Here is a 16896-nt window from a genome sequence, read left to right as displayed (position 1 = left end):
TTTGTTATTGACAATGTACATGATGTTAAATAAGATTATTTATTTATTTATATTTATTTGTGATGACCTGAATTCAGATTTTGTACTCGACATATGATGACACAGTGTTCCATTTGTTTGTATTCTAATTTTCTGACTTACAGGTACGGCCAGTCGTACGGTTGCCTCCACAAACATGAATGCCACAAGTAGTCGTGCTCACACCGTCGTCTCCATCACATTCGATCAAATCATTAAGAGCGAGGTGGGCTCGGAAACCAAGAAAAGCAGTGTAATGAACCTCGTTGATTTGGCCGGTAAGTAAGAAGGCAACACTTTGTAAGTAAATACAGCGTAAACTTTTGTTTGTCCGGCAATCTCCTCCTACATTTTTGACCAATCTTTTTGAAACTTGGTATACATTATAATCATGATATGAAGTTGTGTCTCCTTAAAAGAATTTTTATTCAACAATTTTTCCAAAAGTTATTGCCCTTTGTTCATTTCAGTATTTGATTTTTTTCCCGAAGATCTCCTCCTACATTTTTTGACAGATTTCTTTGAAACTTAGTAGGCTGCATAATCATGGTATGTTGTTGTGTTTCTTAGAAAAAAAGAATTTTAATTTGGCAATTTTTGCAAAAGGTATTGCCCTTTGTTTATTTCAGTATTTGATTTTTGTCCAGCATTCTCCTCCTACATTTTTCAACGGATCTCTTTGAAACTTGGTATACATTATAATGTTGTGTCTCCCTTAAAAGAATTTTTGATTCCACTATTTTTGCAAAAGTTATTGCCCTTTGTTCATTTCAGTATTTGATTTTTTTTGTCCAGAGATTTTCTCCGACATTTTTTATAGCATGTCAGTTAACCACTATTAGAATGATGCAGATCTTATTTCAATGTAAGAAAGTATATAACACTATATGGTATTCGATGGGCGTATATTGTTCCGCCTCGCGGTACTCTTGTTTAAAAATACAAAGATAAGATTTGTGAACCACAGGATTTACTATATATATGTGCTTTACATGTGACAGGGTCTGAGCGAGCAGATAGCACAGGAGCAACAGGTGACCGACTCAAGGAGGGTGCCAACATCAACAAATCTTTGTCTGCACTGGGTAACGTTATATCAGCATTAGCAGACCTATCCACGGGCTCCAAGAAGAAAATTGTGGTCCCTTACAGAGATTCTGTACTCACAAAGCTGCTACAGAATGCCCTGGGTGGTAACAGGTGAGTACCCAGATCATGTTGGTCTGTACTTGCCAGACTACTGGATAATAGGAGACACGGTAGTCTAGTGGCAGGGAGCTGGGCTGATGACCGAAGGGTTGCAGGTTCGCGGCACGGCACTGTGTTGTAGTCTTGAGCAAGATACTTTACTCTGCTTGTTCCAGTTTACCAGCTGTTAGCACTGAAATGGCAGCACCGGCTGTATGCTCCCCAGGGAGTTGAGAAAGATATTGGCTGGTTGCAAATTAAGGCCCTATAACCAAGGATGATAATTTGTGAACCGCTTTGAGACGACGTACTAACAAGGTTGTGATAAAGCGGTATATAAGAACCTCAAATTATTATTATTATTATCATTATTATAATGTTTCCAGAGAATTTATATTGTCCATCCACATAAGTACAGTCAAATTTCGATGTTTCGAACTTCGTGGGACCATCAGGAAAAAATTTGAAACATCAGGACTTCAATTCATAAATATTGAACATTGAACATCGAGATCGTGTGCATAAGAGTGTGATCATTATGTGACGAAACAGAAGCTAATAAATTAAATTTTATTACTGTATAAATTAAACATTTACAGAAATAAAAAAAGCATGTTTATTTACACCCTGTAGTTTGCATTCTGATCTTATCAAATCAAACATTTCTTTGTTTGTCAATTAAAGTTCCGAAGCCTGTGCCCAGTGTTGATGTGGTCCATCACGTTAGGCATGTTGCTCAGAGTGATTCTAGTTGGCCTATTGTTTTTAAAAAAAAGAATATGACAACCAATTTTAAATTTGACTCATAAAAGTTTGATTAATAAATAAAATATTAGGATATTGTTATACTGTATAAGGTAAAAAGATCTGGACTTTGCTGTTCAACACATCAAGAAATTTGAATCTTCTAAGTTCGATTTATGGAAGTTTGACTGTATTTATATTTTACATCTGCCTATATACAGCTTCTCAATTCTAGAAGTCGTTAAACTTCATTTGTGGATACACCTTGAAGACTACTACAGCAAAACCAAATGTAGGTCACTGCGACCTATGTATTTTTAGATTTACATTTAGTTCCATGATCTTAATATTAGAAGACCAACATTCATCAAACTTCACTTATGGATACTTTTTGTAGAGTGTTACAGTAATGTATCAAATAAAGATGACTGTGACCTATATTTTGTACTTACTGACTATGATGAACTCTCCTTTTTGGCTCTATTTTTTTCTAATTTAAGTATCCACTTATTCTTTTATACTATGAGTATTAGGTATAATGCTTACATGTTTTTATCTCTACAGTAAAACGATAATGATAGCTGCATTGTCCCCGGCTGACATAAATTATGACGAGACGTTGTCAACGCTACGCTACGCAGATCGGGCAAAGAAGATCAAGAACAAGGCGGTCATCAATGAGAACCCTATGGACAAAATTATCAGAGAACTCAAGGTAGGCATAGCCGTGGTAGTATCACTGTGGGGACAGATGATTCCATTTTGAATTTTTAAAAAGTTCATTTACAGTTAAACGTGTTTAATCTAGTCACCAATGTTGTTTCCCAGTATACCTGTATACCTGTTGTATACCTGTTGTATACCTGCTGTATACCTGTTGTATACCTGCTGTATACCTATTGTATACCTGTTGTATACCTGTTGTATTCCTGCTGTATACCTGTTTTATACCTGTTGTATACCTGTTGTATACCTGTTGTATTCCTGCTGTATACCTGTTGTATACCTGTTTTATACCTGTTGTATACCTGTTGTATACCTGCTGTATACCTGCTGTATACATGTTGTATACCTGTTGTATACCTGTTGTATACCTGCTGTATACCTGTTGTATACAACAGGTATACAGTAGGAATACAACAGGTATACAGCGGGTCTACAACAGGTATACAACATGTATACAACAGGTATACAGCGGGTCTACAACAGGTATACAGCAGGTATGCAACAGGTATACAACAGGAACACAACAGGTATACAACAGGAATACAATAGGTATACAGCAGGAATACAACAGGAATAAAACAGGTATACAACATGTATATACAACAGGTATACAACAGGTCTGCAGCAGGTATACAACAGGTCTACAACAGGTATACAACATGTATACAGCAGGTATACACCAGGTATAAAACATGTATACAGCAGGTATACAGCAGGAATAAAACAGGAATACAACAGGTATACAGCGGGTATACAACAGGTATACATCAGGTATACAACAGGTATAAAACCGGTATACAACAGGTATACAGCGGGTATACAACAGGTATACACCAGGTATACAACAGGAATACCTGTTTTATACCTGTTGTATTCCTGTTTTATTCCTGTTGTATACCTGGTGTATACCTGTTGTATACCTGCTGTATACCTGTTGTATACCTGTTTTATACCTGTTTCTATATTACAGGAGGAGAATGACCGGTTAAAGAAGGCTATGGAGTCTGGTGGGATGATTGAAGGATCAGCGGGGATGAGTCCAGAAGGTTTAATGCATTATATTTACCATATTTCATCTGATAAGCACCCTGGACTCTTAGCAATATGGGAATATTAGAACGACTTCAGAACCTTCTGAAACTCATAGAATAAACATAATAGACCATTCTCTTTTGCATACTGTATATAGAGAAATATTCACCCTTAGATGATAAAATCCATTTTCGACCAATATTAAATTTGCCCTTCACATTTAATTACTGCGTATATTATGTTCTTTACCGATGTTTGCTGTAATGATAAGTTTGCCCTTATTACGGAGGGCGAAAAAGGTGAACATTAAATTGGAGCGAACATTTCTCTGTGTACAGTAAGTCAGTAAATCTTATTAAAGGGACACTTGGATTATAAAAACAACAAGGGATGTTTATAAAACATTACTTTTTATTAAGATTACATATCGTACAGTTACCTTTTGGCATTGTTCTCAGATGGTGTTAAGTCATCGTTAAAAGGTTAAAAATGTTTAGGTCTATCGATGACAAAGATATCATTTAGTTTAACCTTCTTAATTAACTCATTTACACCTGAAGACACATTTGAACTCTTTCAATTCAAAGGTTTGAATAGTTCATTATGAAATTTCAGGGGTGAATGAGTTATAAAGAGATTCAGTCACAAATTCAAAAATATCACAAAATTTTATCCAGAAACATTTACACAAATGAAACATGACAGGTATTGCCATCTTCATGAGTTCAAGTCCACAGTTTTAGAAATAATTCCCAAAGATTAGATGATATACAGAACTAAAGATTATTGTGCGTGGTAACAGAGCTGACACGAATGAAGAAAGAGATGGAGGAAGAGATCCGCTCCCAGCTAATGGCTAACCAGGCCATGCTGATGGAGAATGATTCTAAGGAAGACTGGGACGCCAAGGTAAGAGAATGTAGGACTGAGACTAAAGGGATATGTTGTGTATCATAATGTCATAGCTGTCAACCCTCCCTCATTAGGAGGGAGACTCCCTCATTTACCAATCCCCCTCAATACTCCCTCATTCAAGTCCAAACTCGCACAAAATCAAAATCTCCTTCCTGTGGTCAAATTATCTCCTAGTTACTACAGGGTGTGTGTAATGATCATAACATTGTGTGTCTGAATCAAATTAATGTTTTTTGGAGTTATTTTGATGCATAAAAAGGGAAAGATTTGTTTCACTCACTTTCTCCCTCATTTTCATGAATTGATGTCAAATAAAGGGAATAACCAGACTATATGTCTTTTAAAGTGAATAGTATATACTTTCTGAACCTTCATACACATAATCTATATTTTTTTGCTAACATGATAGCTCAGGTGAGCTTGCAAGACACTTTCATACCCAGGGGTGTAGGATAGGGAAATGCCACCTATTTTCATTCAGAATTGACCATGTATGTAAGTTAATATTATGTGTTTACTTGTGTCCAGTTAAGAGCTGCTCAGTCGGAAACAGATGAATTGAAGGGTGCAGTGTCCCAAAACAAACGGAGATCCCAGGAACCCTACCTGATCAACCTGAACGAGGACCCGATGTTGTCAGGTGTCATCTGTCACTTCCTCGACACAGAAAAGACAACAGTCGGCCGAAAGGATGCCCAGCCCCTACCGGATGTGTGCCTCAGTGGTCTGAGTATTCAAAAACTACATGCAGTAATAACTAACAAAAATGGTAACATTGAAATTAAACCCGCTCCAGGGAGTGCTTCGAAAACCAAGGTGAACGGCCTTCCCCTCAACGACACAAAGGTGCTCTCCCATAAGGACAGAATTTTGTTTGGTAAGTGACTTACAACATGACCTACATACTCCAAGAAAGAAAAAACTGTTTAGTGCATGACTTTGACATAACAAAATAATGCAAGGTAAAGGGTTGCTCCAACAGTGTTAGAGGTTTACACAGCGAGATACTTTTGACAGGGGCCGTGTAACCTCTAACTGCCCATAGCTGATTTTCCCCATTCTGACGATAAAAAATTTCAAAGTTTGGATTTAGAAAAAGTGTATCTTGTTTACATACATTTAAATGATCAACAGGGTCCAATACATATTCCTTTCCATAAATCCATGATTAAATGAGAAGAATTTTGTGTCAGAGACAGAAATAATGAGTTATATCTCTTTTGAAGAGAAGCAGACAACATTTGCTGTGATTTTTGTGGAACGCACAAACTCTGTATCATGATGGAAAAATTTTAACATTGAAAGTTACTTGATTGGAGAAGTTACTCTAACCTAGAACAAACACCTTTTGGTTACTTTATCTTCTCTTTGTATAAGGGTGGCTACTTCAAGAGAAAACAAGAAAAATTGAGTAGAACTCTTCTTTGAGATTATAACCGCTACATTAACAGTTGGTGTCAGTATGCGCCCTGACATCTGTAGTCTGTACAGGATATTTTAGAAGTTCATGGCTTCCTTTTGATTTTAGGGTCTAACCATATGTATGTCATAATGAACCCAAAACGGACAGACACGGCTGACAAAAACTTACCCAACGTCATCGACTGGGAATTCGCTCAGAAGGAAATCGCTGAAATAAAGGGATTTGCTACACATTCCTTGGGCCTGACAAAAGGTAGGTTAACCATCCGCATGCAACGCCAAGAGGGAAATAATGTCGAGAGAAAATAACTAATGACAGCCTTGTTAAGGGGTGGTAACAGAGTTCTGTTTTCGTGATGTGGTCCTAACCCTTGGTAGTCAAACTGAAGATAGAACTGTATGATTATTCAAGATGGCATAACTAACAACACCTTTACAAAAGGGAGGTAACTCTTGTGCAATTACTCGAGAACAAACGATGTAAATGTCGAGGGAAAGTAAAAACTGTGTAAATATAATCTAGAAAAGATTAAGATTGCCAATTCTACCAAAGGGAGGTGAATATTGTTTGAAAATCAGAACAAAGGAGATTCTTATCAAGGGGAGGTAACGATTGAATGAATTGTCACGAGGAGAGAACAAATGACAAACTTACTAAGGGAAGGGAACTATTGCATACGAAATCAGGAGAAAGTTAACGATAAATTTACCAAGGGAAAGTAAAAGTTGTATAAATAATCCAAAGGAGAAAACACAATCAATCTTAGGGGTCCTAGGGCTGCTTTTATTTTTTATTAGCTACTAAAAATATGATGTGGCTACTAAATTGACTACTAAAATGTGCTAGTATTTTAAAAATGGGGGAAATCTGTATCTTTGTCCCAGAAAACGATCGTCTACTCATGATCACTTGTGTGTGGCTCACGCTGATTGTATAAACGCTATCAGGACCGTCACAGATCAGCGCAAGCTTTACGACTGCAACCTTATTCTTTTTTCTAAGTTGTAAAGTCAATTAACAAGCTTCATATGGCAACAGGTGTTATAATTGGTGTTGACAGTGGGGCCAAGTTAATTGGATGACCCATTGATGTTGAGAAAACAGTCTGATGAGCGAGTCACGCATATGGTCTGGCACACGTACGTTTGTCAGCGCCGTAAGCTGATCTGATCACCTTGTTCAAACACCGCATTTGAATTCGTGTACATGGTCTCCCTTGACCTGTTCCAGTACTGTAGGAAGCAAAAATATGTCTGATGTGCTTTATTAAGAAAGAAAGTATCGCCTTGAAACACAATGTTGAAGTGTCGATTTTCAGATCACTTCAAACAAGATATCGTATTTGTGTGCTTTCCTGGTTAGACGTTTTAGAATTTCAGGTGATCGAGAGAGAAGTTATTAGCATCGCAGTTTTGCAGTTTTTAGAACAGCAAACTGTTCAAAATGCCTTCGACGGTTGCTTATATTAAGTGCCATTCGACGACACGGGAATGGCCAAGTTGTGCTCCCGTTTCATTTCAAAGGGTTGGTCAATACCTTATAAATTCTTCTTTTTCCTTTTAAATGTGTGTAGAACATTTACATTTGAAATGTGTGGTCTTTTAAAAAAAAAAAATATATATAAAACATGAATTACGGTGAATGTAAGCTCAGGAAAAATAATTATCAATGTTGCATCACTGAGGCTACTTTTGATTTGGATTTTTGTTATTTATATTTTTAGATTGATGGCATGGAATAAGACTATCTAAGCCAACAATTTAAGGCGGATAATATCTTAAAATTAAAACTTTTCAATCTATATTTTTTTCAAAATTCCTGTGTCAAGAAAATGAGATCAAGTCTGATTTTTCTCTCTTTTGAAAAGAATTAAAAAAGTTCTGGTGGAAGTTTTCAGCATTTTAATTTTAAGTCATATTCTCTTATAATTACAGCCAATAATCTGAAAGTATTTAAAAAATTTAGGTTCAGGGTGAGCTCTGCCAAGGCAATAATAAAATAAATCATCAAAGGAAGATGATTGATGACATTTTTGAGAAGCAGAGGGTAACAATCGATTGTTTCAGAAATCATCATGCAGTAGCAAGCTTAAAATCTAAGGGATTATAAAGGTTTAACGACAATGACCTAATTGTTTGTGTTTACAGATCAGCTGATTGCTCAGGAGCAGGTTCTGGAACTGCTGCCCATGGTGTCCGAGGTAAATGCAGTGTCTGAAGAGCTGGACAAGAGAAAAACCTTTGAGGTTGTGTTAATATCGGCCGCGGCACAAGAAGGAGTTGCGTCAGTAACGGCGGCGGGACAGGAAGGAGTTGATGTCAATTCCAGCAATGGGACAAGGTATCAATATGAATGTTTTCAAAATTCACAGTACCAAAGTAAGATCAGATTATGGGGCAAGTGAGCCTATGTCATGGTGTGGCGTCCGTCGTCGTCCGTCAACTTTCCCTTTAAACGACTTCTTCTGAAGAACTAATAGGTATAGAATCTTCAAATGTGGGTGGTAGCTTCCCTGAGAAAGAGCCGGACAAAGTTTGCAAGTGAAAATGACCTTGACCTACTTTCAAGGTCACAGGGGTCAAACTTGTCAATCACTGAAACGACTTCTTCTGAAGAACTGAAAGGTATAGAATCTTTATATTTGGCTGGTAGCTTTCTGGGAAAGAGCCTGACAAAGTTTGCAAATGAAAATGATCTTGATCTTCTTTCAAGTACTGGCCTAAAGTCATGATACTTAGCTGAAAGCTTCATTCAAAAGAGCCTGACAAAGTATGAGAATAAAATGACTTTAAACCGACTTTCAAGGTCAGGGGGGTCAAATAGGTCTAAACCTTCAAACAACAATATACTAAGAACCATTTGGACTAGTTATGATGCTTGGGTATGTTATGAAGACCAGCAGTGCAGATCTTTTTCTTAATTACAGTAATGAGGTCAAAGGTTAACTTTAAATGCTAGCGGGTCAAAGGTCAACATGGGTTAAAAGCTTTAACAAACTTCATCTCAAGTTCCATAAGGCCCAGTGTCATGATATTTGGCAAATGGGTACCTGGGATGGAATATTCTTCATTAAAAAGACCTTGAACTACTTTCAATGTCTCAGGGGTCAAATATTTAAAAACCTTCAAACAACAATATCAAGAACCATTTGGACTAGAGTCATGATACTTGTGTATGTTATTTAGACCAGCTGTGTGAATCGTTTTCTTTATTACAGTAATGAGGTCAAAGGTCAACTTTAAGTGCTCAACATGGGTTAAAAGCTTTAAATTCAAATTTCAAATTTCAAACAATTATATCTAAAGAACCATTTAAGAGATGTTAGAATGTCTTGTGTTTTAGTTCCCAAATTTGGTCTGAAGTTACCTATATGTCAGTTTCATGTAACAAAAGAAACAGGTGAGCAATACAGGCCCTCTGGGCCTCTTGTATGTTTACCAAAGGCAGAAGAATTCTGTCAATTTTTTTCTTTTCTTTAAAGGTGCAAAAACAAACCATGCATTTAACTTCTCTGCTGTAATAAAATGTGCAATGAAATTCAGTTAATCATAGCTTTCATTTCCAGGAAATACACAACTGGTTTAAGATCCACATACCACTGCCAAAAACTGTAAATAAGTATTGGAAACTTTTTTCTAGCCTGACTATAGCTTTGATAAATCATTCCTGAAAAAGAAAACCATACCTAATGGGACTTTTAGGAAAAATAATTTAGATGGGGTAAAATAAACAAAATCTTCTTAATCACAGTGTTCTGAGGGGAAATCATCCAGCAGGGCTAGACCAGGGTTCGAACCCTGGACTTCAGATTGTTATACCATCGGTCTTAGCAATTGAGGTTCACAGTCGAAAAAAGCACAGTGCAGTGGGACAGTGATCCTGAATTGAAACTCTGGTATCTGGAAACTTAATTTGACGGAGACAATTTTAGGATAATATGAAAAAATACATGAACTTTATTTAATTGAGTGTCCGTTACTTACATGCTTGTTTGAGTCCATTGTTTATGCGGCTGTAATGAGCACTAGTAGTCAATAGGCGTATTATTACGTAGTGTAGTATAAATGTGTGAATAGCAAACACGCCGGCGTATCTTAGCCTTCTGGTAACGGTTTAAAAAAAATTTGAGATCAGAAGTTTGGTGATAGCTATTCAACTAACAGATAGGAATATAGAAAAATGTCCAACTTAAATATTTGAAACATGTGTGGTTGAACTGCTTTTAAGATAAGCTGTGGATGAAGGATAGGATAAAAAACCAAATACCATAAGTTTTCAAACTTAAATAGAAAAGGAGGATTGGGGAAGAGTGGCTCCCATAAAATTGATGAATATGATGGGATACAAAATAAACAAAACAAAATTGATAATGGAGAGTAATTAATAATATTCAAGAACAAGAGAGATGTGAGTATGCATACTGTGATGGTCATTTGAAAAATGCTGCATAAAATTTTTGAAGATTTTTTTAGAGAAAAATTTAATTCAATATTCCGGTACGTATTTTTCAGTTGGATACCAAGGCAAGTTGGTAAATTAAAGAAATATTGCTGTCCTGCAGCACCATAACCTTATGTGATATACAGCTGGAATTACTGGGTCTTTAAATAAGGGGAGACAATTGAAAACTTTAAGGGAGGTAATCGTCAAGTCCTCTTACTGGGATGGTAATCTAGAATCTGGAAGAACTTTTTAAGGGGTGATAATTTGGAATTATTTTCCAAGGGGATGTTATTTTGAAGCTCCTTTTCACAGGAAATAATGTAAAAGGTTTTTTTAAGGGGGAGCAATCTGGAAATCCTTTTAAGGGGGTGGGGGGTTAATTTGGAAGCCCTCTTTAAGGGGAGGTAATCATCATGACCTATGAATATTCAGCTGTATAATCAGTTTTTGTCTGTAACTCTCACTAAGACCATTGTCAACAAGATGTGTTTATATCACTTGTCTTTTGTCACAAATCTATTATCATTTGTCTAAGTATTGTGTTACAAAAAAGCAAGAGTTGAGACAGAAACTTATTTGAAGAATTAACATGTAAGTTGTATAATTTTGATTGGCTTGATTTTTTGTGATCATAGTGTAAAATTATAACCACAGCTTCACTGACTTTACGTTTAACACTTCATACACATATTTGATAGTTTGTGTGAATTGTGTTAATTAATTTTGTCCATGTGTTGCACTTTAACCACTCAGGGGAATGTGTCTAATTTCTCATTTTTCACACACAAATTAAAATATACTTACACCAGAACCAGGAACAGATCCTGTCTTTCACTACCTTATGTTGGGAAAAAATCTGTCTTTAACTCATTCACCCCTGAGGACACATTTGAACTCTTCCAGTTCAAAGGTTGGAAAAGTTCATTATGAATTTCAGGGGTGAATGAGCTAAAGATGGTCTTTCAGACCCTCAAAATCCAAGATCAGTCCATTCTGAGGTACCTGGAAGTAGGTTTACTGTGGTGAAGCTTTGACCAGGATGTCAAAAAGTGGCTTTATAATGAAAGGATCATGGTTATATGAAGCAGCAAAAATCTTTCGTTGTAATTTGATTATGGATTTTAATAAAAAAAAAATGAGTATATATGCGTCTTGTTTCCAGATATGATGAAGGATCGGCCGTGAGGTAAACCAGTGTACTTATGTTAGAATCTCTGGGAAAATTCTTTTGTAGCCGTAGAGAACTCATTGGTTTTTTTTATATTTGTTTGTGTAAAACAAAACCGTTCAAAGCATGGTTTGTTAATTTTTGATNCCCCCCCCCCGTACACATCATATTAAATATAAAGATACATATAAATTCAGCACAACACATTTAAGATGTATAGTTCATATCTTATGTGTCAGTGTGAGCCGGTATATTAAAGTATCTTGGGATATCGAGATTTTGGGTTTTGTTTAACTCATTCAACCCTGAAGACACAATTAAACTCATCAAATTCAATGTTTGGAATAATTCATCATAAAAGTTCAGGGGTGAATGAGTCAATAAGTATCAATTGTTAAGTTAACCAGACTTTGAACGGCCATGCTACATGTGGATTTGTCAAGTAGTGTGCTACTCGTAACCTTATGTTCAGTTTGACAGCCAATGTTGGTTTTCTATTTTTTCGTTAGGCTGTGTACCTACGCTGATGCAGGCTTGACAAATTGTAAAACAATGTTTTCACATTTTTTTATAAAGAAGAACTTTGAAATACAGCTTTAGTTAGTTGTAATAAACATGAGTTCGAAGGACAAGAAACTCATCATGATACTTTAGTCATATTTCTCATCATTTGTACTCAGTAATCATTATCATTTTTATCAAAACTTAATTGTCTCTCTTCAGTGTGCTGTTTGAGTTTCATCTCAACCTTTTGTTTCACTGTCTACATTATGTGTGCTCTGTCTATATAGACTCCATATCTGTCTATTTAAGAGAAAAGGGTGCTAGAATGACCAGTCCATATCAACAAAATAGCAATAGATCTATGCTATAGTTTTAAAATACATATGAATATTTCATTGAATCAAATTTTGTTTTAAAAAACGTATTTGATTATGCATCCAAAATGTTTCAAAAGTCTTTTTTTAAACAGTTTATCTCAATTTTCATCAGTATATTTTTCAACAAAGTCTGTATGAAAACTGAAAACCCCCTCAATGGAATAGCTAGAACTACAGGTATGATTTGTATGATATGACATTAACAATTGCTGAAAAAAAAATGAAAGTGTTTAGAAGACAGATAAATTAGGCAATGGACTTTATCCAAAATCTATATGCAGAAAATGCTTATTTCTAGATTAAGACTCTTTAAAAAAAAATGAGAAAAAAATGAGAGAAAAAAATTGTAAATAAAGGGAGATTATCCTATTATTGTCCTTGGGCTTTTCAGTGGTACACTGGATTTATGTTGCATTTGGTTGGTAACTTACCTGGCAGATAGGGTGAGTGTTGTGACTCTGACCTGTGACCCTGTTAGAACAGATCTAGTCCATGTTAAAACTTGGTAGTGTTAATTAGTCACGGTAGTTGGGACAAAATATTTAATTTTTCTTATTTTATTTTCTGTTTGTAGGGTTATGGTGAAAATGACCAACTTGCTCAATAGTAATACCTGGCTATGGCAGCGTGGTAAATTCCTCAACAGAAGATATCTCATACAGGTAAAAAAACACCTGAAAAGTGTTTGATTTATGTATAATGAGATAATTGCTAGCTTACACATCATACCTCTGGTTTGTGTTGAGTTATCTCCCTTCATTATTACTGTGCATTATTACCGCACAGGACTATAGGTTAGAATGTCATCCATCAGTCGGGTAGTCTTTGCACGACTTTTTCCATAGCTATAAAACTCCGCCGTATATCTAGGATGACATATCACTTATTCAATTCAAGTTTCATGCCACAGTATATTCAGAGTTATGGCCCTTTGTTTACTGAGAATCACTTCGTCCAATGATATCTCAAATAATCTGTCACCTGGAAATGCTAAATTTTGCATGTGAGTGTACATCTAGGGATTGTAGAATGTTGTGTATCAAAATTAAATCTTGTCTGCTAGTACATACAGATTTATGGCCCTTTGTTCACTGTTGTCTGGGGTATATCTTCTACTCAACCAGTAACAGCCACTACATTTTTATGAGAGTCCCTTTTCGGAAAGCGTAGTATTGTGTCCAACTATGTAATATTATTATGACCCTATGTACATTTTGATACTAATTTTTTCTGCAAGTAGGGGACTAAAAATTGCTTGCCTTATATTAAACTGCCATGTTAAAATTTAAAAATTCAAACTGTATAAATAAAACGCCTTCTTCCTCAATCTGAGTAGGATCTGTACCAGCGGTTCCTGGACGGAGATGATCTATCCAAGGTTTCCAAGGAAGAGGATCCTTTCTGGGAGCCTCCTGAGGAAGTTCTCATAGGAACAGCCAATGCATTCCTCCAGTCCCTGTCCTACGCCCTGGACTTTGAGGATCAGCTCATGATCACGGACTACAAAGGCCAGGAGGAGGGAACTCTAGATGTTACCGTGGCACCGTGTGATGCCAAGGGGAAAACGTCTGACGATGAAACCTTCGTGGAGAATCCGAACGAACTGCTCAACAAACCTTTTTATTTCAAGGTGCATTTGAACCCGATTACTGTGATGAAATGTCAATCCTGTAGTTAGTGACTGGGAATATGAACAAATCTGAATATACAAGGAGGTGTTTTATATATTCAAGTACAAATTTATAGAAATTATCTGTAAATTATCTGTAAATTATCTGTAAATTGAAATTAAAAAAAAAATCCATCTTCAGTGATCCTTCCTAATCTTAATTGCATTGTATTGGTCAAGTATTTACTCATCCTCGATACTCCAGGAGTTACACTCACTTTCCCTTTCTGCATCCCTGAAATGTGTCATAGCAAAATGGAAGGCCACAACTAGCTCTCTCATTGCTCTTAGTTTAAAATAAACCTGACAAACCGCCAGGCTGATACCTGTCCTAGATTACAGAGCAACACCTGACTTCAAAGCCAGTCAATTTTACCGTTACATGACTGAAAGATATTTTATGTACATCAAAGGATCAAACTAGTTTCCTTGTCCCAACTACAAGGTGGCGCACATCGAGCCTTCAATTTTGCTATGACCTTTTCCAGGGGTGTAGAGAGCGAAAGGGAGTGTAACCCCTGGATATCGAGGACCGTATCGATACAACAGATGTTCATAAAAGTGACATGTATTATACTTTAACCTACTTGGCGTTGACCTTAGAGAATGAAATAATGTAGCCTAAGTATGTATAGCTATAGATATTTTCTCCAACAAACATATAAAACTTCCACAATTACTATCACCAGGTTGGGGTGTCCTATTCCCGTATTTTAAAGAGCAGTAAATTGAGCTGACCATTATCACCCAACCAATCAGAATTTCGGAGCCTGTGATTATGGACAGGTTTAGCTGACTATTACAGGATGTCCTTAAAGCCAGGTGTCAGTAAAGTCAGGTTTCCTTGTAGCTCACATGCTGATTTTTCTCTCTCTCATTTTTACAGGTGTTTGTGAGAAAAGCTGAAATTAACAAATCCAGATTTTCAAAAGGAGTTCGTGTGCAATTTTCCATGCCATTTTCAAACAAGAAGGAGCCAGAAAACGTGCAAACACCGATTATTAAAAACTCATTAAGTCCTGAATTCAACTTTTCAAAGGTTTTGTCTGTGAACAAAGTGCAGAAAAAACATTTAGATTTCTTTGAACTTGGGTCTTTGACTTTCTATGTGTATGGTTTACAAGAGGATACTCTACCCGAACCCAACCTGTCCAAACTAACGACAAAGGTAAGTCACTATAAGGTCATCGAGAGGACAATGTGAATAGATGCTCTTTATTCTGCAAGTTGAAATGCTTAAGTAAAAAAATAAGTTTTGTGTGATTCCATGTTTGCAAGATGCTAGCCTCAAAATCGGTATTTTATACACTAGAAAAAGATATAGAAATCAATTTCACCATTTCACGTTCATTTCACAGTTTAAATGTATTAAAAAAGTGTTCTTGAATATGGCAATAGAAAAGTGTGATTTTTATCGTGTCATAATCAGATTTCACTTCAGAGGATAGCCTATTATTTATTAATAAATTTGACGTTAGATATAGATAATGAAATAATTCTGTATAAGAACGTTCTACAAAAATCTTGACAGAAAAGTTTCAACAGAATTATGTGAAAAGTATTTTTATCAAATTAAATTTAACATGGACTTTTGTTCTTAATAAGAGTTATTTTACTTCAATAGATCTTTTAAATTGATGATTCAGCTCAATTAATCAGAATCTGTTTTGATACACAGGAATTAAGGCAAAGAAACAATATGAAAGAGAACGCTGACACGGGGGTACGCAGAAAGACATTGTTTGGTAACGACATCGCCTCAGACCAGTCCCACCTGAAGGCCGAGGTTGTGTTATTACAGCGGAAACATGAAAGACTTGTACAGAAGGAAAGACGCATTCAGGTATGGTGTCCTACTACTACCAGTATATTTAACATCAGCATTTCAAAACTGGATCATTCTGATTCCGATTGCTGATTGTTCGAAGGGAAACAAGAGATCTTTTATGAGCTAACAATAAGCTAGCTATTTCCTGGTAAAACATAAAAAGAGTCAAAAGTTGTTGTATTTAGACCTGAATTTATTTTAAATTTTAAAATAAAAACCAATTCAAGTCATTGAAAACTAGCGACTTTTTGTCCAAGAAACACTAAAAACAGTTTAAGGTATCTGCATATTAAGATACAAATCACATTTTTATGTACCTCTGAAAAAATAGACCGATTTCACATGTATGGTAAAGTCTTCTAAAGTTACATAGGAGTGAAAGGGTTAAGTATAAATCTAGATTTTTTTTCTATTTACAGGAAATCTGTAAGGAGTGGGAAAAGAAACAGGAGGCAGAGCGACAGTTTGAACCATTCTACCGGGCCGTGTCAGCGGCCGCGTTCAGCACAGGGACAAGGCTCAAGACACGAGTTCAGATGCTCAACCAGGTCAGTCTTTGTACTTTACAACACCATACACATTAACTTGTCATTGTAAGGAGCATAGTTACCATAATATATTTTCGTCTGGCAATGTTTTTGATTGAGTTGATGTTAGTTAAAATTTATGAATGATTGTGAATGTATTAAGATTTTCAGTGATATATAATAAAAAGAGGAAATTTTTAAATTATTGAAAAAAAATCCAGTTTCCTGTGCCTAATGTAATGCATTTATGGTCATGTGTAAATTGATATTTTGTTTTCAGGAAGTCAATTTCAGGGTTACGAAAGTGACACAATTACCAGACAAGTTAATTGCT

General features: G+C 35.9%; 1 protein-coding gene across 7 annotated transcripts in view; it reads left to right on the top strand.

The window, feature by feature from the left end:
• Positions 1 to 16896, top strand: part of LOC110450834 (kinesin-like protein KIF28P) — a 103066-nt gene that overhangs the window by 52349 nt on the left and 33821 nt on the right. For all 7 annotated transcript variants that reach the window (XM_021498602.1, XM_021498601.1, XM_021498600.1 and 4 more), the window contains exons 10-23: positions 144 to 296; positions 1020 to 1218; positions 2515 to 2665; positions 3647 to 3722; positions 4511 to 4617; positions 5152 to 5500; positions 6152 to 6298; positions 8194 to 8386; positions 11652 to 11675; positions 13113 to 13200; positions 13875 to 14168; positions 15094 to 15375; positions 15886 to 16050; positions 16455 to 16583. In XM_021498602.1, coding sequence (XP_021354277.1) covers positions 144 to 296; positions 1020 to 1218; positions 2515 to 2665; positions 3647 to 3722; positions 4511 to 4617; positions 5152 to 5500; positions 6152 to 6298; positions 8194 to 8386; positions 11652 to 11675; positions 13113 to 13200; positions 13875 to 14168; positions 15094 to 15375; positions 15886 to 16050; positions 16455 to 16583 — 2357 coding nt within the window. The remainder of the gene's footprint in view (positions 1 to 143; positions 297 to 1019; positions 1219 to 2514; positions 2666 to 3646; positions 3723 to 4510; positions 4618 to 5151; positions 5501 to 6151; positions 6299 to 8193; positions 8387 to 11651; positions 11676 to 13112; positions 13201 to 13874; positions 14169 to 15093; positions 15376 to 15885; positions 16051 to 16454; positions 16584 to 16896) is intronic.

This window comes from Mizuhopecten yessoensis, unplaced genomic scaffold (genome assembly GCF_002113885.1).
Source record: "Mizuhopecten yessoensis strain PY_sf001 unplaced genomic scaffold, ASM211388v2 scaffold5519, whole genome shotgun sequence".
Lineage (NCBI taxonomy): Eukaryota > Metazoa > Mollusca > Bivalvia > Pectinida > Pectinidae > Mizuhopecten > Mizuhopecten yessoensis.
This window is presented reverse-complemented; position numbering and strand designations above follow the sequence as displayed.